The 22,877-nt window shown below is 37.3% G+C and overlaps 1 protein-coding gene across 2 annotated transcripts in view; it reads left to right on the forward strand.

Annotated features, from left to right (window-relative positions):
* The window catches only part of CHRDL1 (chordin like 1), a 148,327-nt gene that overhangs the window by 20,032 nt on the left and 105,418 nt on the right, over nucleotides 1-22,877 (forward strand). For both annotated transcript variants that reach the window (XM_045817554.1, XM_045817555.1), the window contains exons 3-4: nucleotides 7,684-7,796; nucleotides 10,400-10,493. In XM_045817554.1, the coding sequence (XP_045673510.1) occupies nucleotides 7,684-7,796; nucleotides 10,400-10,493 (207 nt within the window). The remainder of the gene's footprint in view (nucleotides 1-7,683; nucleotides 7,797-10,399; nucleotides 10,494-22,877) is intronic.

The following is a 22,877-nucleotide window of genomic DNA, read 5'->3' on the forward strand; positions in this document are numbered from 1 at the left end:
TAAATATTAGTTATTTTTGTTATCACCATTCTCATTTAGTTCTATGTTGTTCAGAGCCTAGTTCCCTGGCTACACTTTACACTTATCATCTACCTTGTAGCCTTTGAGCCAAATTTAGAGCAGAAAAATTCAGATCACTCAGTTTTCACACTTTCTCTAAAAATACTCTTAAAAGCTGAATTTAAAGGAAATGGAATCTATTGGCTGAAACAAGTTATTTGGATTATCTGTGAATTTCATGACTAATAGTGAATTCAGATAAATTGAAAGAATCCATTTCACATTGCATGTGAAATAACCTGCCTTAAGGATATTTTAGAGAAGAGATAGAAACTAATTTCTATCTTTAAAACCTTCTTTGTGCCATCAGTATATACTGTTCCTTTGGAAACAGACTTTCCTGCAAGTTATAACCTTTAACAAAAATTTGTATTTTTCATTTATTTATATTTTTATTAAAGTTTACATTGAATATTATTTTGTAGTAGTTTCAGGTGTGCAGCATAGTGGTTAGACAATCACATACTTTACAAAGTGTTCCCCCTGATATCTCAAATTCCCACCTGGCACCATACATAGTTATCACAATATTACTATGTCCCCTATGCAGTACTTTACATCCTCATGACTATTTTGTAACTACCAATCTGTACTTCTCAATCTCTTCACTTGTCTCACCCAGTTCTACTCCCCTCCCTCTGGTAACCATCAGTCTATTCTCTGTATCTATGAGTCTGTTTCTGTCAGATGTGGGTTTTTAAAAAGGTGTAAATGCACTGGAAACCCACATTTTGATAGCCTGTTTTATTTTAGTGCTTGCTTAGTGTTTGAGAGGTTTTATCTTTAATTATTCTATTTTTAATCAAGGAAGAGAGAGGTAAATTTCCCAACCATGAAGATCACATAGCTGATAATGAAAGATCATCCAGTTTCATATTTGAAGTAGATAGATTTGATGTCAACTCTGAGTGAGCTAATCCAAACAAGCAAAATAATCCAGAATAAAATGCTTAATACACAATGTTCCACATTAGTTTGCACTGTGGATTTAAAACAGTAAAGTAACTTCTAGCTTACCTCCATTCAAGCAGAACCATACAGGTATAACTATGCTAGCATAATAATGTCACTTAAATAGCCCCATTCATGGATTTTCTTCTAAATGTATACTTAGATTATTTCCAAGATGTCTAGATGAATTGTATATGTGAATGCAAATCACTTAGGTGTTTGAGGGTAGATTATAAATTTATTGCAGAAGTCACTCTCCTCTCACAAACACATGGAAGGCAGCAAAAAGTGCCTCATTTAGATGTTCATTTTCAGAAATACAAGATCATCTCTCATCAGTTAAAGATGTTAAGATTATTAAAATATTTACTACTTTATTCTAGAATATTGTGGATAATAAATCTAATTTGCTTTTCTTTAAATATTTTGTTTATTTATTTTTAGAGTAAGGGGAATGGAGTGAAAAAGAGAGGGAGATAAACATCAAAGTGCAAGACAAACATCCAATGGTTGCTTCTTGCCTGTCCCCAACTGGGGACCTGGCCCCCAACCTAGGCATGTGCCCTGAACAGAAATCAAACTGTAACCTTTCAGTTTGCATGAAAACACCCAACCCACTGAGCTATACCAGTCAGGGCTAATTTGCTTTTATACCAAGATTGTATTGCTAAAACTTGGTTGAAAATCAAACAAAGTCTGCCTAAAAAGTAAATTCAATTTTCTCAGTTCTTTCAGTTAATAAATGGTTTTGAGCACATGCTCTTAGACCAGAAATGTAGATTAATATAACAATGTTAACAATAATAGTAATACCATAAAAGGAGAAATAAAAATGAATATGTATTCTGCCTTTCTGATAAAGAAATACCAGTTCCCCCACCATATTGGCAAAGTTTTGTCAACATAGGAACATCCAAATGTGTAGAGGATTTTTATGAATTTATTTGAGCCAAACTGATGACATAAGCTGGAGAGCAAAATCTCAAATGCTCCTGAAAATAACTGTTTTGCAGCTTTGTTTATACATTTTAGATTAAGGAGGGAATGTAAGGAAGATTACAAACAGGTGGGAAAAAGCAAGGCAGGAATTGGATTACAGGATAGTTAACAAGATTATGTGCTTTCTTTTTTATTTTTTAATTTATTTTTATTGTTATTCAAGCACAGTTGTCTCCATTTTGCCAGCACCACCCTCCCATGCCCCACCCACCCCCACCTCCCACCCTCAGTCCTACTCCCTTTGGCTTTGTCCATGGGTCCTGTATATATGTTCCTTGACGACCCTTTTTTGAGGGTGGTTAAGGCTTATTTCAAAAGTGTGTTAACCTAGATGCTCAAGAACAATGGAGAGGGCTAGCTTAAAACATTTCATTAAACAAATTGTAGGCCTGGGGGATACCTACCCACCATGACCTGCCCAGGTAGGAATTTATGATCAGCTCTTTCTGTGGGGTTACTTTCCATAGAATCCATTTTTAAATCTGCATAATTAAAGTATCCCATGTTGGGAATTACCTACTGCTAATGGGAAGGTAAATTAGTGTAGCTTTTTGGGGATGCAATTTGACAATATAGTCAAGAATTTGAAAGCATTCAAAACATTTGACCCAATAAATCTACTTCTAAAAAATTATATTAAGAAAGTAACCAGTGTTGCATAGAGGTTTATTTCAAAGATATTTAACATGGATTTTTTTTTAAAGAAAAGGAAACAACCTAATATGTCCCAAAAGAGGATTGGTTAATAAATTATGGTTCAACTGTATTGGTATGAAGTCGTATCACTAGGCATGAGGTATGGGAGAAATCTTTAACGACACAAAAATATTCATGATATATTAATATTAGAATGTAGTTTATAAAATGTATATACTATATGCTATTAATTTTTTAACAAAAGTTTTTTACACACAATGCATAGAAAAAAAGACTGGAAAGAGCATCCAGTTTTTGGCCTGACATGTAAAGAGCTTAGAACTTGTCACTCCTATTGTAACAAGAAAAAGGCTGAAGGAGCTGAGTATCAACAACTCCTTTTAAATCAATCAGAAAATCAAGGTCATAGGACAAATTGGCCTGTATTTTTTATTCTGAAAACTAGAAAGACAGACAAATACAATCATTGCTGCTGTATTCTGGTAGGAACACTTAAAGGGTAATTCACTAACTGATGGAAAAGGAACATGTTTTTACTTGCTTGAGAAATAAAAACTTCTTTTGTGAGTTTTACCTTCAGAAACCCCACTAGGTTGTTAGGGTAAAGACAGGAGAAAAATTTCTCCCCGCTTCAGGCAGCAGAGGGAAATACCCAACTCCACTAGCCTTCCTGTATAACCTATACTGGTGGGTAGGGGGAGCAAGGCACTTTTTTTTGACTATTTATTATTTTATTTATGTAACTAAAGTGCATACAATTAAAAACACTAAATGTGCCTAGGGAACCTTACTTTATTAAACAATCATAATAACTCAATTCTACAGTGTTATGTTACTAAAACAAAGCTTATTTTCTGTACAAATACATTTACTTATTTTAGTAATATATTTTATTTTTGATTTAATCTTTACTGTATTTTTCTCCATTACTATTTAATATCCTTCCACTCTCCTCCCCCCAGCAATCACCACATTATTGTCCATGTCCATGAGTCCTTTCTCCCTTTTGCAACAGTATGGATGGACCTGGAGAACATTATGCTAAGTGAAATAAGCCAATCAAAGAAAGACAAATATCATATGATCTCACTCATATGTGGAGTCTAATGAAAAATTGAACTAACAAGGAAAATGGGGATAAGCTAGTGGGTGAGTGAGGGAAGTAAGTGGGAATGAAGGGACTGAGCAAAAAGGAGCAAAGCACTTTTGAAGGTCACACAGCTCAGGGACACAGGCTTACTAAAAGACTGAGAGCTAATTGCAGTAGAATGTTTCTCCTCTCCCCCACCCACAATTTACCAGCACATCAATAGGACCCATATATAATAGGAGATTACAGTTAAAAGAGTTGCAAGCCTCAGACATGATTTAAGGAGTATCTAGGAAATCTGAAGAACAAACAGGGGTGGGGAATAAACAGAAACATTAGAGCAACTTTTAGTTTCTGGCACTACAACTATAAAAAAACAGTAAAATTAGCCTATCTCCTAGCTAGAGTAACATGAAAACACACTATTTACTTTAGTTCCTTTTACCCAATACATTATGTCCAAATTTCAACAAAAAATCCAACTACAGTAGGAAAAAAATGAAGAATCAGTACTTGACACAGACATGGCAAATTATTTGGTATTATCATACCAGAAATTTAAAATAACTATGATTAATATGCTAATGACTCTAATGGAAAATTTGGATTATATACAAGAATGCATGGGTAATGTAAACACATAGAAGGAAAGTCTAAGAAAGAATCAAAAGAAATTGCGAGAAATCAGAAACACTGTAACAAAAATGAGGAATGCCTTTTAAAAATACATTTTATTGATTATGCTATTACAGCTGTCCCAATTTTCCCCCCTTTACTCCCCTCTGCCTGGTATCCCCATTCCCTCCAGCATCCCCCTCTCTTAGTTCATATCCATGGATCATGCATATAAGTTTTCTGGCTTCTCCACTTCCTATACTACTTTTGACATCCCCCTGTCTATTTTGTACCTACCAATTTGTACTTCTTTTTTTTTTTTTTGCTTTTTGAGCCTTTTATTATTTATTAGAATGACTTCCAAGTGCAAGGCACTGTTAAAACAATTTGTACTTCTTAATCCCTGCACCTTTCTCCCATTCTCCCTTTTCCCCCTCCCAGCTGATAACCCTCTAAGTGATCTTCATTTCTGTGATTCTGTTCATGTTGTGGTTGTTTGCTTTGTTTTTTTAGGTTCAGTTGTTGGTCGTTGTGAATTTGTCACCCTTTTAAAGTTTGTAGTTTTGATCTTCTTTTTCTTAAATAATTCCCTTTGACATGTCCCACAATAATGGACTAGTGACGATGAACTCCTTTACCTCCACCTTGCCTTGAAAGGACTTTGCCCTTTGATTCTAAATGATAGCTTTGCTGGATAGAGTAATCTAGGTTTTAGGTCCTTGCCTTTCATGAATTTGAATACTTCTTGCCAGTCCCTTCTTGCCTATAAGATTTCTTGTGAAGAATCAGCTGATAGTCTTATGGGAACTCCTTTGCAGGTAACTCTCTGCTTTTCTCTTCCTGCTTTTAAGATTCTCTCTTTATCTTTAATATTTGTCATTTTAATTATGATATGTCTTGATGTGGCCCTCTTTGGGGCCAACTTATTTGGGATTCTCTGTGCTTCCTGGTCTTGTGTCCATACCCTGCACCAAAATTAGCAAATTTTTCTTTCATTATTAAATAGAAATAGTTTTATTTTGTATTTTCCAACATGTGTGCCTTTTACTTCTTTTTCTTACAAGATTTCACTGGCTAGTATCTCCAGGAGTGAAGAAACAGACATTCTTAGATAATTCCCAATCTTAATAAGAAAGCATTGTCTTTTGCCATCAAGTATGATGTTAGCCATAGGATTCTTATAGATGTCCTTTGTCAGGTTGACAAAGGCCCTTTCCTATTTATTAAAAATTTCTGTAATGAACTTATGTACAATATAATCAAGTATTTTCTGCATCTTTTGGAATGATTGCACAGTTCTTCTTCAGTTTATTGATATGTGAATTGCATTGATTGAGTTGTGAGTGTTGAATTAGCCTTTAATTTCCAGAATAAATTCCACTTGCCCATAAAGTGTTATCTTTTGTAATACATTGTTAGATTTAATTTGCTAAACTTTTGTTGAGAATTTTTGTATCTATGTTCATGAGGGATATTGGTATGTACTTTTTTTCCTTATATCTTTATCTGGTGCTAGTATCAATGGAATGATAGTATCAAAGATTCAGTTGGAAGTATACCATCCTCCCCATTTCTTTGAAATGTTTGGTAGAATTTTTTAATTTGCATGTTTTATTTTCATAGTTTTTTATTGTATTTCTTTCCATTACTATTTATCCCCCTTATGCCCTTTTCCACCTCAGCCCATTCCCCTTTCCCCTACTCCACATGTGAGTGAAATCACATGATATTTGTCTTTCTCTGACTGGCTTATTTCACTTAGCATAAGGTTCTCCATTTCTATCCATGCTGTCGCAAAGGGTAGTAGTTCCTTCTTTCTTTCTGCTGTGTAGTATTCCATTTTGTAAATGTATCACAGTTTTTTGATCCATTCATTTACTGATGGGCACTTAGGCTGTTTCCAGCATGTGACTATGGTAAATTGTGCGGCAGAGAACATTGGGGTGCACAGGTTCTTTTGAACTGGTGTTTCAGGATTCTTAGAGTATAATCCCAGCAGTGGAATTGCTGGGTCAAAAGGCAGTTCCATTTTTAGTTTTTGGAGGAGATTCCATATTGTTTTTGACAGTGACTGTACCAGTCTGCATTCCCATTAACATCAGACCATTTTTCTGTTGGATTTGTTGATCCTTTTACTGGTTGATTCTAATAATTAAAAATGTTTCAGATTCAAATACTTCAGTTGTTGGTGATGTCTTCTCCCAGTTTTTTGCTCACCCATCTTTTTTTTATAGTTTCAATTTTGATCATTAGGGAAATGTGTACTGGTGAGTGAGGGAAATTAATGTGTTTGCTACAAGAGGAGTCTTTAGGTTATTTTGGCTTTGTATCATGGGAATCAAGAAGTAGAAGAGGATGGAAGACAAACCACATGGTTTGCAAATTTATTTACCTGTTATTTTTTGATTGCTTACATTTATTGGCCACAGTGTGCTATGCCATATGATTGATAGAGAGTAAAGAAAAAAAAATGTTGCCTACTTTTGAGGACTTTTTACCCTGACAGAAATAAGATGTAAAATAAGAGAAGTAATATAGTATGTGCCCAGGTAACATACTTATGGTCTAAGATAGTCTAAGATAGGCTGTGACTAGCAAAATTTCTCTTTCAGTAAGGGGGAAGAAGATATTACTTTTTAGTTACATGGGGAGTTGTTTATGCAAGAGCAAGTCTATTAAGTTGAATGAGAGCAAGGACTGTGTGTCTTTTTGCTCATCATTTTATCTCTAGTGCTTAGTATAGAGCCTGACAAATAATAGTGCTCAAATACTTGTTTAATTATTGAATGATGTGAACATTTATGGAAAAAGTCATTTATAGGGACCTAACACAATGTATTTAGTCCATCATCCCAATATCACCTAATATCAGGCAACTCTGAGAATGTTCTGATAAATCAGCATTTCAGACATTAGCTTGCTTTTACAAAGCAAGGGAGCACAACCTTTTCCAAAAGAACACATGACGTGGTACTTTCTTTTATCATTATAATATAGCAGTGGTCAAGATGTTGGCTTAACTGTCAGGTAAATGTAGGTTTGAGTCTCATGTCAGTTACTTGCTGGTTATATGACTATTGATTTCCCTCATCTATAAAATGAGACTAATAGTAGTGCCTACCTTACTGGGTCATTGTAGTATCAAATAAACAAAGCATATAAAACACTGGGTCATAGTAGGTGTTCTGTAAATATTTCCTATGCCTCTCCCCTTGATGTACACTAAAGTAGATGGAACTTGTGATTGCTTTTGGATTTTGTGACATGGTCATGTTTTCTAACAGGTATATTCTCCATTACCTTCCTCACAGATTCAGAGACACATTGCATGTTTCAAGACAAGAAATACAGAGTGGGTGAGAGATGGCATCCTTATCTGGAACCATATGGTTTGGTTTACTGTGTGAACTGCATCTGCTCAGAGGTACAATCCCTCATGGGATGCGATTTCCTAGTTTGCTCCCCAGCATGAAAATGTGCTTCAGTGCCCAGATGGCCAGAGACCATGGGCGTTAAAATCCTAAAAGAAGATAAGAAACAGATCACAAGGAAAAAATACACATCTTCCATCTATTTCCTCTGTTGCCTTTTGTTTAATTTTCATGGGATCTCTGAATATTTGCTATAGACATGTATTTATGGTCTCTTAGCCAAATGATATGGGACATGATAGAAGAAGGCAAGTAGTTTGATAGTGGGAGTTGAGGAAAAAGCTCAATATAATGTCCAAATTGTAAGACACAATTGTTTTTTTGGAAACAATTTTTAGGGCTGGCCTTTAGAGAGAAAAATAGTGCACATTATTCACTGATTCATTGAGAGACTGTATTTTATGTTGTCTCAGCCAATAATTATTATTAGGACTGAAGTAGTGAAATCTTGGCCTGTATGTGGTGAAGATTAGAGTTCTTTGGCTTGGCCTTGGCTCCTGTCAAGTACTTTGGAGAAGCATTTGAATAGCTTAAATGCTATGTTTGCAATAGACAATACAGGTAGTCCCATTTTCTTTCCATGGCCTTAACCTAGAACCACAGCTATAGTCCATTTCTCTGAACAGACCTCTACCACCATATTCTGGACCAGTGTTTCTTAACCCTGGCAGTACTGACATTTGGGGACAGATAATTCCTTGTTGTTGGGTCTGCTTTGTGCATTACAGATGTCTAGCACCATCCCTGACTTCTATCTACCAGGCAATAGTAGCACTGACCCTAGTTGTGACAACCAAAAATATCTCCAGACATGACCAAAGCTACTTGGGGAGCAAAATGGGGGAACAGAGTGGACTCCAGCTGAGAACCAGTGCACTAGGCCAATTGGGAAGGGAGGCCTTGTACTGGGCTTTAAGAAGAAAGAATGCTGAACATATATGAAAGAATTTGCAAAACCAGCCTCTCATTTGACACTTCATGGGAGAACTCAACTCTTCATTAGTGCCCAGGTGGAACAGGAGCAGACACTTTTGCCACTTGAACAGAAAATTGGGCTTTCAGAATTTTGAGCGTGTGGAAACCTAGCTTTCAGACAATATCAGGTGGTGTTAAGAGGCTGAAGGCCTCTAGAGTCAAGACAGACTAAGTTTCCAACCCTGGCTTTGCCACCTATGAGTCATATTAAATTGGACAATTTACTTAACATCTCTGAGATTCCTCCAGCTTCTTTAAAATGACATAATGATATTACATATTTCATAGGGTTATAGGAAGGATTAAATGGACTAATTCATTTTAATTACTGAAAACAGTGCTTGGTCACAGTCAACACTGAAGAAATGTTAACTATTATCATCATCATCACTCTCATTATGGTCATTATTATTTTAATTAACTGATTAATTTTAGAACAGAAGAAAGCACTAAGGAGGAATTAGTTAAGACTTCATCCAGGAGGAGTGGTTTCTGATGTGCTTTGATCCAACTTCAAAATGATACCACCTGCTTCTGAGGAGTGTGACACATAAGGGAGGCTCTGTGGTATTTCCAAATGCAACACTCGAAAAATTATTTCTAGAAACTACATGAGAAAAGAAGAAGGTATAAGTGGACCCTGCCTCTTTAAATGACTAGAGGAACTATTGGATAGAGCATCTGGAGACTGCCTAATTGCCTGGTATGGCATAATTATAACAGATTCTTAACCAACACATTGGAAATGGACAGCTAACCTCTGTGGGCTGAGGCTTTGCTGTCTGTAGGACAGTGAAAAATGTTAATGATCCCAGTGCCAACAGCTCAAGTGCTAGGCATCTTTTCTTTCTCTGTACTCTTCATCACCCCCACCCCTCACAACAGCCTGACAGATAAAAGTAACCCTCACTTCAACTGAATTATGAATGGAAAATGTTAATGCAAAACTGATTTCCAAAGTCTTCCACTTTTCTAGGAATGGTTGAAAGCTATCAGAACTAGGGATCTTGTAATTGTAAATTAGGCAGGAACTCAGTTGCCCCACCCAGATATACCAGCTAATCAGTTCAATTCCAAACTCTAGCTTGTTCTCGGAAAAATGTAGACTGAAAAGAGAAATGAAGAAAGAAGGCACTCAACATAATGGACCAAGGCAGGGTTATTTGGAATCTAATATTCATGTGCTAGGGATGTCCCCTTGCCTAGGGGTGGGTAGCAGCTCAAGGGACTCATGGCTTATTATCCCTTCCCTTCCATGGCATTGAGCAGGTAATTATGAAATCAGACTGGGCTCTTGGAAAATATGTGCAGTTAGAGCTGGGGAATGGTAGAAACACCACAGAGCTAAACCAGAAGAAGCCTCCCAAAATTAGTGGAAGGCTTTGAAAACTGAAGTAATAGTGATCCCTGTCTTAGAAAAATATGTCAATAAACTATCAACCAACCCAGCAGATATGCTAATGATGAGAAAAGGAAAGAAAAATGCTGATTTCATTCAGCTTCTCAGGAATGCATTATTTATTGTCTGGGTGAGTCCCTGCATGACTCTTTCCCAAACTGGCATGATGTCATTGACCTTTGAAAGGCATTTGATTTTTTCTTGTTGCCTCCTCTCTTTCAGAATGGAAATGTGCTTTGCAGCCGAGTCAGATGTCCAAGTCTCCATTGCCTCTCTCCTGTGCATGTTCCTCATCTGTGCTGCCCTCGCTGCCCAGGTAAACTGATTTACCTCTTTCTTTCCCAGCTGTGGTTCTTCTTCCTCCCTTTTCCACCCAGCCCACTCCATCTTCTTAATTCCCCAGAAGGGAAACTTCCAGACAGAAATAACAATAGGACACTTTTAGGCAGAACACACTGGCCCCTAAATACTGTTTATAGCCCAGTCAGGGCACATTCTAGGTTCTAATAAGTTATTGGGTACCGAATAACAGATTTTCATTGGGCTTTTAATCATTTGAAGGTGCATGTCAGTTGGGAGAAGAGAACTGAGGTCCAGAGATTTTATTCTGTAAACAGCCTCTTTCTACCACAAGCAGTGTGTATCAGGAGAGTTGTAGCAAGGCAGCAAGTGTCCTATGCAATTAGTGCTGGAATTGCATCTGAGCATAGCTTCTAAATGATGAGGGTCTGTTCATAAATAAAAAGACCTGATCCAGTGAGGTTTATGACAGTATAAAGCTGCCTGCCTGCTGAATAGTCACCTCTTCCAGATGGCAGTTACTATGTAGACATTGTTAAGAGTAAATCTAAGGAGAAGGCAGGCAGAGACTTTTTCACAAGGCTGTTAGGATATCTGCTTTCATGGTTTGTGGTTAGGGTGTTTATCTGAGTCAGGGGCTCCCTTAATGACACTTGGTCCACATCTTACTGGGGCCTGGCTTCCACACCAGAGGCATGTGTGTGCAATGATTCAGAGAATGTTTGTGGGGCCAACAACAGTCCTAGGAGAAGCTAAGGGACAGTCTTGAAAACTGGGAAGCAGAACCCTTACAGTCCTCTTAAGTCTTTTTATGGTCTCCCTCTAGGGAGAAGGTTCTGCAGTTGGGGGTTCATGGATGAGCTTTCTGAGATCAGGGGACCCTTTTAAATTGTAGTCTTTGGTTTAACTACATATGTGTGTAAATTTCTTTAGAGAGGATCCATCACTTTTTTGATATTCCTAAAAGGGCAGGATATGACCATAAAAACATGAAGAACCACTCCTAGTCTAGGGCATAAATGGTACTTTTCTAAGTAGTAAAGAGTGAATTTATAAGAAAAATCAAACATGTTAGGGCAAAAATTATGGGAATGGGGTTAAGAATGAGGTTCAATGAAAAGTCAGTTAACTGAAATGTTGCAGAAATTACTTTTTGTTTAGTGGAAAGAAATTCCCAACCCCTTTTGTCACCACCTTTTTGGAGCAGAGTGAACTTTCCTGGATCAATTAATGCACTCTGATAAACACAAGGGGTTCTTTACCAGATGGCAAAAGATTATGCCATGTCACAGATTTCTGAGTTTTGGCGATGGTAGTATATTCTGCAAGAGGTAAGAGACTGACTCAACATACGAGCTACCTAAAAGTTGTTTTTAGGAATCAATCCCTAAATGAATGAGGCTTACTATTATTTCTGTTTATTTGCTTCTACTCTACTTTAACTGTATTACAGAGGAATGGTATGGGAGGGGTTTGGGTTGATTGGAGCGAAATTTTTGATAAAGAGGATAATCTGGGGAGCTTTTTTACAAAAAATCTGCCAGGTTGATTGTCATACAGCATAAAAGCTGGGGTTTTTCCCCCTAGAAGATTCCAGAAGTGGTCTAAAGTCATAGGAATTTATCTAAACTGATATATAGAGGTTTTTCTTCCCTGGAAAAGAGGTTGAGGTATGAGAGTGGAGTATGGATGTCAATTACCCCAGCTATAAAACAGGAAGCAAGTATTGAGAGAAGGGGAAAGCATAAGCTAGCAATTATTTTGAGAGAAAAATAAAGTATTAAAAATTCAGACCATAAATCCCAGAAAAGAGAAAATTGAAAGAAATAAACACATTGTCTTGAAGACTTACAAGGCCCATTTTATTGAGTATAGAAACCAGCTGTTCACTTTTTTCCCTTTCTTGTTCTTTCAGGTCATTTCCTTGTGAGTTTATTTTTCTTCTTGTTAGCTATAATCTTTAACAGTTCTTCCTGTGGGTAGTGGTACTAAAGTTCCCTAATGCTTATATGCAAAAATGTCTTTATTTTGTCCCCATTCTCAAATGATAATTTTGGTGTAAAATTATAGGTGAATATTTATTTTCCCTCAGCACTTTGCAGATATTAATAAATGGTTTGTTGACTTCCTTTGTTTGTGGATAAGAAGTTTCCTGTTTGATTGTAGTTCTTTTTTATTTCTATTTATTTTTTTATTTTTCTGTGGGGGGTTATTTCTTTTTTTATTGTAGTTCTTTTGTAGGTAACCTGTTTTCCCCTTCTTCTAGATTTTGAGACTCTTTCTCCCTCTCTCTCTCTCTTGTTTTTCTTTTTTGGTGCATACAATGAGGTGCTGTAGCCTGATCAACACATGATATTTTCAGTGAAAGGACTGAAATTTCTTTTTATTTTTAAGTCATTACTTTTGTAAAAATTACCTTTTCACCTTCTATATTTTTCTCATTCTTAAAGTTATCTTTGGACCACCCTGTTAGAACTGTAGCTCTAACAAGGACGTAGTTCTCGCCTGAGCTGCACATCAGAATCACCTAGAGATTTTCACAACTCTGATGCCTGCACCAGGCTCAATGGGAGCTTTCTAGAGGCTCTTAAATTTATGTGGGAGTTTTATCTTCAGCTTCTTCAGATTCCTGTAGGAGCTATGATTAATATTCTGATCTCTGAAGGATGATAGCTTAAGAATATTTTAGAAATTTGGAGAGGAAGATGGCAGTGTGGTAGGAGGGAGCAGATGCCACTTCTCCCTATGCATGGGAGAGAAACTAACTGATCCACGGAGGAACAGATCAAGGGGCCAACAATATCACAACATTTATGAAAATAGGACATCAAAAATTATAGAAGACAATGAAAAACCAAATGGTAAGGAGACTGCTTCAGGATAATAAGGCCCAGGGATCAGCATGGGGACCAGGGAGGTTGCAGCCCCCAGGCCCGGTGCTCCTGGGTCTGCCTCAGGGCACTTGAGAGAGAGAGAGCGGGGTCAACCACTTCCTCCCCAGCCAGACAAGGATTGTGCAGTATCAGAGGAGGCCTTGTTGCTTGAAGGCACAGAGAGGGGAGCGAGGACTGAGAGAAAATCACACAGGGGCAGCAAGCACCCACGCATAGCTCTGGGAAGAGTGTGTGCCCCAGCCTGTGCAACCAAGGGCGGCCTGGCCTTGCGCCTGAACCCCCAAGCCGGAGATAGTGTGGTTTTGTGGAAGACCCAGACCCCGCAGCCCTGAACATAGAAAAGGAATGGGCGTTCATAGGATCCTGGAGCCCTCAGCGGTGAACTCGGGGGAAGTGTGCGCCCCATCCAGATCCCCAGAGCGTACACCGCTTACATGTTTACACCCGGGAAAGATGCGAGTGCTCTACGGGATCCAGGAGCCTGGGAGCCTGAGGTGATAAGCTCCAGAGAACGTGCTTGGGAGCACCCAGACCCACACCCAGGGTACTGCGGAGAGGCACCAGACCGGCTTTGGGAAGAGCACTAGGCTAGCTATGGGGACAGTACTTGAGAGACTGACTGAGTTCTGACTGGGAAGGATGAAAGGCATTCCAGTCGCCACTCAGCCTGCTGAAGTCAGCAAGACCAGAAAAATTGGTTTGATCAGTTAGGAACCAACAAGAGGTTTCTTGTTGCTGTTGTTGTTGTTGTTGTTGTTGTTGTTGTTTGATTATTTGATTTTATCTTTTTTTAAGTAACTTTTTATTTTTTAATTCTTATTATTTGTAAATCTCTCAATTCCTTATGCTTCTCTTCCTTTCATCCTAGTGTTATTACTTCCTTTCCAAATTTCTCTCCTTCATTCCATCTTCTGCTTTTTTCCTTTTTTTTTGAACCTGCAAGTTACTGCAAATTTGTATTATCTTTTTTTCATTATTCTTACATTTTTTATTTTAATAGTATTTCAGTATTCCTCTTCTTTCTATATAGTATTCTTTGTTTGGCTGAATATACTGTATCATTTGATAGCTTTCCTGTGTTATCTCATTCATAATGTATTGCTAATTTACTGTCCTTCATTTGTCTTCCATTAGTACACTACTCAAGGTTCTATACTCCCTATTCTTCTTACCTAGATCTCATAGATTCTGCCATATGATTATTGCTCTAGTATTACTGTAAATAAGACCTATTTCATACCATTGTAAATACTACAAAACACCCCTCCCAGATCTCAGCCCACTTGGTGGTTTCCCAAACTCTATTATTGTAGTGGTTAACTCTATTCTCTTACACACTACACCTATTTAATATTCTTTACTCTAACCCTACCTCAGAATCTGACCTCCCACAGCCTCACTACTTTCTAGATCCAACTCACAAATCTTTCCTCCCCAATTAGACTCTTATCTTCTTTCCATCCTTTCTGAAATGGGCTAGTGGGGTGGAAGATAACCATTAACACCATACACAGCCAAAGGATGTCCTATCTCTTCTCTACTGGCTGCTATTGTAAATATCATAGAATACTCTCCAGGTGTCTTGAAACATTTTGCCTTACTCCTCCAACTGATCAAAAAAAAAGAGTAGGGGGCATCTCTGAACACCAGAATACCCAAAGGAGACTGCACCACTGAATCTCACAGGTATTTTATGACACAAGTTCACACCATAAACCCAGGGAACTAGAACAGATCAATTTAAGAAACAGAGGCTAACAAGAAGAGTCTCACAAACAATAAGAAGACAAAGAAACAATCCCCAAATGAAGGGAAAAGAGGAAGATTCAGAAAGAATGCTAAATGAAATAGAGGCAACTCATCTATCAGATACTAAGTTCAAAAAAATGATTATCAGGAAGCTCAATGAGCTCACAATGAGCTATCGGAAACTACAGGGAAGCTACAACCAAGTCACTGTAAACTATATCAACATGAAAAAGGAAATGGAAACTATCAACAAGGGCCAAGAGGAAATGAAGAATACAATTTCTGAACTGAAGAACACAGTAGAAAGAATGAGAAGCAGGATCGATGAAGTAGAAGATCAGATCAGCGAATTGGAGGACAAAGTAGAAAAGAACACCCAGAAAGAGCAAGAAAAGGAAAAGAGTCTCAGAAAGAACGAAGAGGGGTTAAGAGAAATGCAAGACAATATGAAATGTAATAATATCCGTATAATAGGAATACCAGAAGGAGAAGAAGAAGAGCAAGGGACAGAAAACCTATTTTAAAAACTAATGATGGAAAACTTCCCTAATTTGATGAGAGAAAAAGTCACACAAATCCAGGAAGCACAGAGAGTCCCAATCAAGAGGAACCCAAAAGAGGTCCACCTCAAAACACATCATAATTTAAATGGCAAAATTTCAAGAAAAAGAGAGAATCTTAAAGGCAGCAAGGGAGAAACAGGAAGTAACATACAAGGGAGCCCCAATAAGGCTAACAGCTGACCTCTCAATGGAAATGCTCAAAGCCAGGAGAGACTGGCAAGAAATATTCCAAGTAATGAGAACCAGAGACCTGCAACCAAGGCTGCTTTACCCAGGAAGGTTCTCAATGAAGACAGAAGGCCAAACAAGAAGCTTCTCACACAAAAGAAGTCTAAAAGAATACATGTCCACCAAACCAGCTCTGCAGGAGATGCTAAAGGGAGTGCTTTAAGGAAAGGAAGGGGGGGGGGGACCACAGGTATGAAAAAATGGCAATGAATAAGTACCTATCAATAATAACCTTAAACGTAAATGAATTAAATGCTCCAGTCAAAAGACAGAATAGGTGAATGGATAAGAAAGCATGATGCACACATATGCTGCCTACAAGAGACCCACCTTGGGATAAAAGACATATACAGACTAAAAGTGAAGGGCGTAAAACAAATTTTCCAAGGATACGAACAGGAAAAAAAAAAGCCAGGGTAGCAATACTCGTATCAGACAAAATAGACCAAAATAGATCCAAAAAATGGCCATGAAGAGGAACCCAGAAGGCCACTTTATAATACTCAAGGGAAAAATACACCAAGAGGACATAAACATTGTAAATATATATGCACCCAACATAGGAGCACTCAAATACATAAAGAAAATCTTAGAGGACTGCAAGAAAGATATTGACAGAAACAGAACTATAGTGGGAGATTTTAACACCCCACTCTGAAAATGGACAGATCTTCCAAACAAAATATCAGCAAAAATATTGAGGCATTGAAGAATGCCTTAGATGAAATGGACTTAACTGATATATATATATAGAGAGAGAGCCTCCATCCCAAAGAAGCGAAATACACATTCTTTTCAAATGTACATCGAACATTTTCAAAGATAGACCACATGATAGGACACAAAACAAGCCTCAACAAATTCAAGAAAATTGAAATCATACCAAGCATTTTCTCGGATCACAAGGGACTGAAACTAGAAACTAACATCAAGGAAAAAAAACCCAGAACACTCAAAATCATGGAGACTAAAGAGCATGCTATTAAACAATGAATGAGTCAAGAATGAAATTAGGGAATAAATTAAAAGGTTTCTGGAAACAAATGAAAATGAACTCACAACAACCCAAAACTTATGGGACATAGCTAAGGCAGTCCTGAGTGGGAAGTTCATAGCAATACAGGCATACCTAAAAAAGATGGAAACATTTTAAACAACCAACCTAACCCTACATCTACAAGAACTCGAGGAACAAGAACAAAAACAGCCCAGAACAAGTAGAAGGATGGAAATAATCAAGATCAGAGCAGAATTAAATGACATAGAGACTAAAAGCACAATTCTAAGGATCAATGAATCCAGGAGCTGGTTCTTTGAAAAGATAAACAAAATCGACAAGCCTTTAAGCAGACTCATTAAGAGAAAAAAGAGAGAAGACCCACATAAACACAACCAGAAATGAAAGAGGAGAGATTACAACAGATACTACAGAAATACAAAGGAGTGTAAGAAATTACTATGAAGAACTGTATGCTAAAAAAATTTGAAAACCTAGGTGAAATGGACAAATTTTTAGAAAAATATAATCTTCCAAAAACTGAATTAAGAAGAAGCAGAAAGCCTGAACAAACCAATAACAGCAAATGAAACTGAAGCAGTAACCAAAGAACTCCTGACACACAAAAGCCCTGGACCAGATGGTTTCACAGGAGAATTCTACAGAGCATTTAAGGAAGAGCTAACCCCCACCCTTCACAGACTATTAAAAAAAAAACCCAAATATGGAAGACTCCCAAACTTTTTTTTTGAGGCCAAAATCATCTTAATCCAGAAACCAGATAAAAACACAACAAAGAAAGAAAACTTCAGGCCAATATCACTGATGAACATACATGCTAAAACCCTCAACAAAATATTGGCAAACTGCATCCAACAATACATTAAAAAGATCTTACACCATGACCAAGTGGGATTCATTCCAGGGATGCAAGAATTGTACGATATTTGCAAATCAGTAAATGTAATACACCACATAAACAAAAGCAAAGACAAAAACCACATGATCATATCAATAGATGCAAAAAAAGATTTTGATAAGGTACAGTACCCATTTATGATAAAAACACTCACCAAAGTGAGAATAGAGGGAGCATCCCTCAACATAATAAAGGCCATATATGAGAGACCTACAGCCAACATCATACTCAAAGGGCAAAAACTAATATCTTTTCACTAAGATCAGGAACAAGACAAGGTTGTCCACTTTCACCACTTCTATTCAATATAGTATTGGAAGTTTTAGCCACAGCGATCAGACCAGAAAAAGAAATAAAAAGCATTCAAATCAGAAAGGAGGAAACAAAACTGTCCCTGTTTGCAGATGACATGACAGTGTATACAGAAAATCCTATAGACTCAGCCAAAAAACTGTTTGACCTAATAAATAAATTTGGCAAAACGGTGGAATACAAAGTCATATCAAGAATTCAAAGGCATTTCTGTACACCAACAATGAAAGAGCAGAAGCAGAAATCAGGGAAAAAAATCCCATTCGATATAACAAAAAGAAAAATAAAATGCCTAGGAATAAACCTAACCAAAGAGGTAAAAGAGCTGTATTCAGAAAACTACATAATACTGAGGAAAGAAATCAAGGAAGACACTAACAAATGGAAACATATACCATGTTCCTAGATCAGAAGAAATAACATCATCAAAGTGTCCATACTACCCAAAGTAAGTTATAGATTCAATGCAATACCTATTAAAGTACCAATGGCATATTTCACAGACATAGAAGAAACACTTCAAAAATTTATATGGAACCATAAACGACCCCAAATAGCTGCTACAATTTTGAGAAAGAAGAGCAAAGTAGGAAGGACTATAATACCTGATACTAAACTAATTTACAAGGCCACTGTAATCAAAACAGCCTGGTACTGCCATTAAAACAGCTACGTGGACCAATGGAACCAAACAGAAAGCCCAGAAATAAACCCAAGTTTCTATGGTCAATTAATATTTGACAAAGAGGGCAGCAACATAAAATGGAGTAAAAATAGCCTCTTCAACAAATGGAGTTGGGAGAATTGGACAGCTATGTGCAAAAAAAATGAAACTTGAGCACCAATTTACACCATACACAAAAATAAATTCAAGGTGGATAAAAGATTTAAATATAAGCCATGACACCATTAAAGTCCTAGAGGAGAAAGAACTTAGGCAGGAAAATCTCAGGTATTTCACGCAGCAACATTTTTACTGACATGTTCCCTAGAGCAATGGACATAAAAGAAAGAATAAACAAATGGGATCTCATCAAAATAAAAAGCTTCTGCACGGCTAAAGAAAACAATATTAAAATAAAAAGAGAACTGACTGTATGGGAAAACATATTTACCAATGATACCTGAGACAAAGGTTTAATCTCCAAAATATATAAAGAACTTACACCACTCCACTCTAAGAAGACAAGCAATCCAATTAAGAAATGGGCAAAGGACTTGAACAGACGCTTCTCCAAGGAGGACATAAAGAGGATCCAAAGACACATGAAAAGATGTTCAATATTGCTAGCTATCAGACAGATGCAAATTAAAACCACAATGAGATACCACTTCACACCAGTCAGAATGGCCATCATAAACAAAGCAACAAACGAGTGTTGGAGAGGTTGCGGAGATAAGGGACCCTAGTGCACTCTTGGTGGGACTGCAGAATGGAACAACCACTATGGAAAACAGTATGGAACTTCCTCAGAAAACTAAAAATGGGTCTTCCTTTTGACCCAGCAATTCCCCTGCTGGGACTATATCCTAAGAACCCTGAAACATCAATGCAAAAGAACCTATGCACCCCAATGTTCATAGTAGCACAATTTACAATTGCCAAGTGTTGGAAGCAACCTAGGTGCCCATCAGTAAATGAATGGATCAAAAAACCATTGTACATTTACACAATGGAATTCTATGCAGCAGAAAGAAAGAAGGAGCTCCTACCCTTTGCAACAGCATGGATGGAGCTGGAAAGCATTATGCTAAGCAAAATAAGCCAGGCAGTGAAAGACAAATACCATATGATCTCACCTTTAACAGGACCCTAAACAGCAAAACAAAGAAACAAGCAATATATAGTCAAAGACATTGAAATAGAAGACATGGTGACAGTGACCAGAGGGGCGAGAAGAGGAAATTTCAGGGGAGAATGGGAAGGGTTTACAGGAACAAATACAAAGAACACATGGACAAAACCTAGGGGGGAGGTTGGGAATGGGAGGGGGGAATTGGGTGGGTGGGCTGGAATGGGAGTAAAAGACAGAAAACTGTACTTGAACAATGGTTAAAATTTTAAAAAGAGAAGAAAAAATGAATATTTTAGCAATTTTAATGCTGTCTTAACAACAACCTGGCTATTTGAATTAATCTACTTAAAAATAAATTGCTCCTTAATTTAAAAAAATAAAAAAGAAATAAATAAATGAACATACTTTGGTGTATGTTGTTGCTCTTCATTTGATTTATCTTCTGTGTGTTTTAATGTTGCCTTTATTTTTTCCATGTTGGTATATTCCCTGTAATATATTACTTCAGTTCTGTCCTCCAATTCATGAATTCTTTCTCAATCCTTTTTATGCCTATTGTTTAGGCCATTTATTGAGTTTTGTTTGTTTTAATTTTCAATAGCTCTATTTTCCCAAGTATTTTTAATTGTATTTTAACATATCTATGTGTAGCTGTTTTATAACTCTCTTGCATTGTTTCTTTGAATCTTATTCTCTTCTTTGTTCCTTTAAGGCATGTAAATATTTATTTACTTGTTATTTTTTATTCTAAATTTTTTGGTATTTTTAAGTATATTTATTTGATTATACTCTTACAGTTGTCCCATTTTTTTCCTCCCTTTATCCTGCTCTGCCCTGCATCTCCTCCCTTCCAATATCGATCTCATTCTTTGCTTCATGTCCATGGGTCATACATATAAGTTCTTTGGCTTCTCCACTTCCCATACTATTCTTAATATCCCCCTTTCTAATTTGTACCTACCAATTATGCTTCTTTTTTCTTTTAAACAGGACATGCGGGCAGCATTTCTTCTGTTCTGATATGAGTCGCTGATACTTGCCAGTTCTTGTGGTCAGGGTTGTTCCTTGGTTAAGCAGGAGCTGCAGCTGCTGATGTCTATAAAATACTTACAAGGAAACTTTTATTTAATTTAAATTATTTTATTGTTGTTCAAATACAGTTGTCTGTATTTTCTTTTCTTTTTTTAGGTTTTTTTAAGATTTTATTTATTTATTTTTAGAGAGGGAAGGGAGGGAGAGAGAGAGAGAGAGAGAGAGAGAGAGAGAGAGAGAGAGAGACATCAATGTGCTGTTGCTGGGGGTCATGGCTTGCAACCCAGGCATGTTCCCTGACTGGGAATCGAACCTGCGACACTTTGGTTCGCAGCCCGAGCTCAATCCACTGAGCTATGCCAGCCAGGCAGTTGCCTGTATTTTGTCCCCACCTCTTCCCCCCTCCCCCTCAAAACCCACCTCCCTCCCTTGGTTCCACCCTCCTGCTTGGATTTCTCTGTGTGCCCTTTATAGTAGTTCCTGAAAACCCTTTTCCCCACTGTCCCCTCCCATTCCCCTCTGGCTATTATTAGATTGTTCTTAATTTCAATGACTCTGATAATATTTTGTTTTCTTTTTTCTTTTGTTGATTATGTTCCAGTTAAAGGTGAGATCATATGCTGTTTGTCCCACACCTCCTGGCTTATTTTACTTAGCATAATGCTCTCCAATTCCATCCATGCTGTTGCAAAGGGTATAAGCTCCTTCTTTCTCTCTACTACGTAGAATTCCATTGGGTAAATGTACCATTGTTTTTTGAGAGTCTCATTTGGTGATGAGCACTTAGATTGCTTCCAGCACTTGGCTATTATAAATTGTGCTGCTATAAACATTGGGGTTCATAGGTTCTTTTGAATTGGTGTTTCAAGGTTCTTAGGGTATAATCCTAGCAGTTGAATTGTAAGACCAAAAGACAGTTCCATTTTTAGTTTTCTGAGGAAATTCCATACTGTTTTCCATAGTGGCTGTACCAGTCTGCAATCCCACCAACAGTACACAAGGGTTCCCTTTTCTCCACATCCTCTCCAAAAATTGTTTTTTGATTTGTTTATGTTGGTCGTTCTGACTGGTGTGAGGTGGTATCTCATTGTGGTTTTACTTTGCATCTCTCTGATGGCTAGTGCTGCTGAGCATCTTTTCATATGTCTCCAGGCCTTCTGTATGTCCTCCTTGGACAAGTATCCTTTCAAGTCTTTTGCCCATTTTTTAATTGTCTTATTTGTCTTCCTGGAGTGGAGGTGTGTGAGTTCTTTACATATTTTGGAGATCAAGCCCTTGTCCGAGGTGTCATTGGCAAATATGTTTTCCCATAGAGTTGGTTCTCTTTTCATTTTAATGCTGTTTTCTTTAGCCATGCAGAAGCTTTTCAATTTGATGAGGACACATTTGTTTATTCTTTCCTTTATGTCCCTTGCTTTAGGGGGCATATCCATGAGGATGTTGCTGCATGGCATGTCTGAGAATTTCCTGCCAATGTTTTTATCTAGGACTTTTATGGTGTCATGACTTATATTTAAGTCTTTTATCCACCTTGAGTTTATTTTTTGTGTATAGTGTAAGTTGGTGATCAGGTTTCATTTTTTTTTTTTTTTGGCATGGAACTGTCCCGATCTCCCAACACCATTTCTTGAAGAGGCTATTTTTGCTCCATTTAATGCTTCTTCCCCCTTTTTCAAATATTAATTGACCCTGGAGTTGGGTTTATTTCTGTGCTCTCTGTGCCTGTTTTTATGTCAGTACCAGGCTGTTATGATTACAGTGGCTTTCTAATAAAGTTTGATGTCAGTTATTATGATCCCTCCTGCTTTGTTCTTCTTTCTCAAAATTGCTGCAGCTATTTGGGGTTATTTATGGTTCCATATAAACTTCTGAAATGTTTGTTCTATATCTGTGAAATATGTCTTGGGTAC

Source organism: Phyllostomus hastatus, unplaced genomic scaffold (assembly GCF_019186645.2).
Source record: "Phyllostomus hastatus isolate PE091 unplaced genomic scaffold, TTU_PhHast_1.1 phas_scaffold_28, whole genome shotgun sequence".
In the NCBI taxonomy this organism is placed as follows: Eukaryota; Metazoa; Chordata; class Mammalia; order Chiroptera; family Phyllostomidae; genus Phyllostomus; species Phyllostomus hastatus.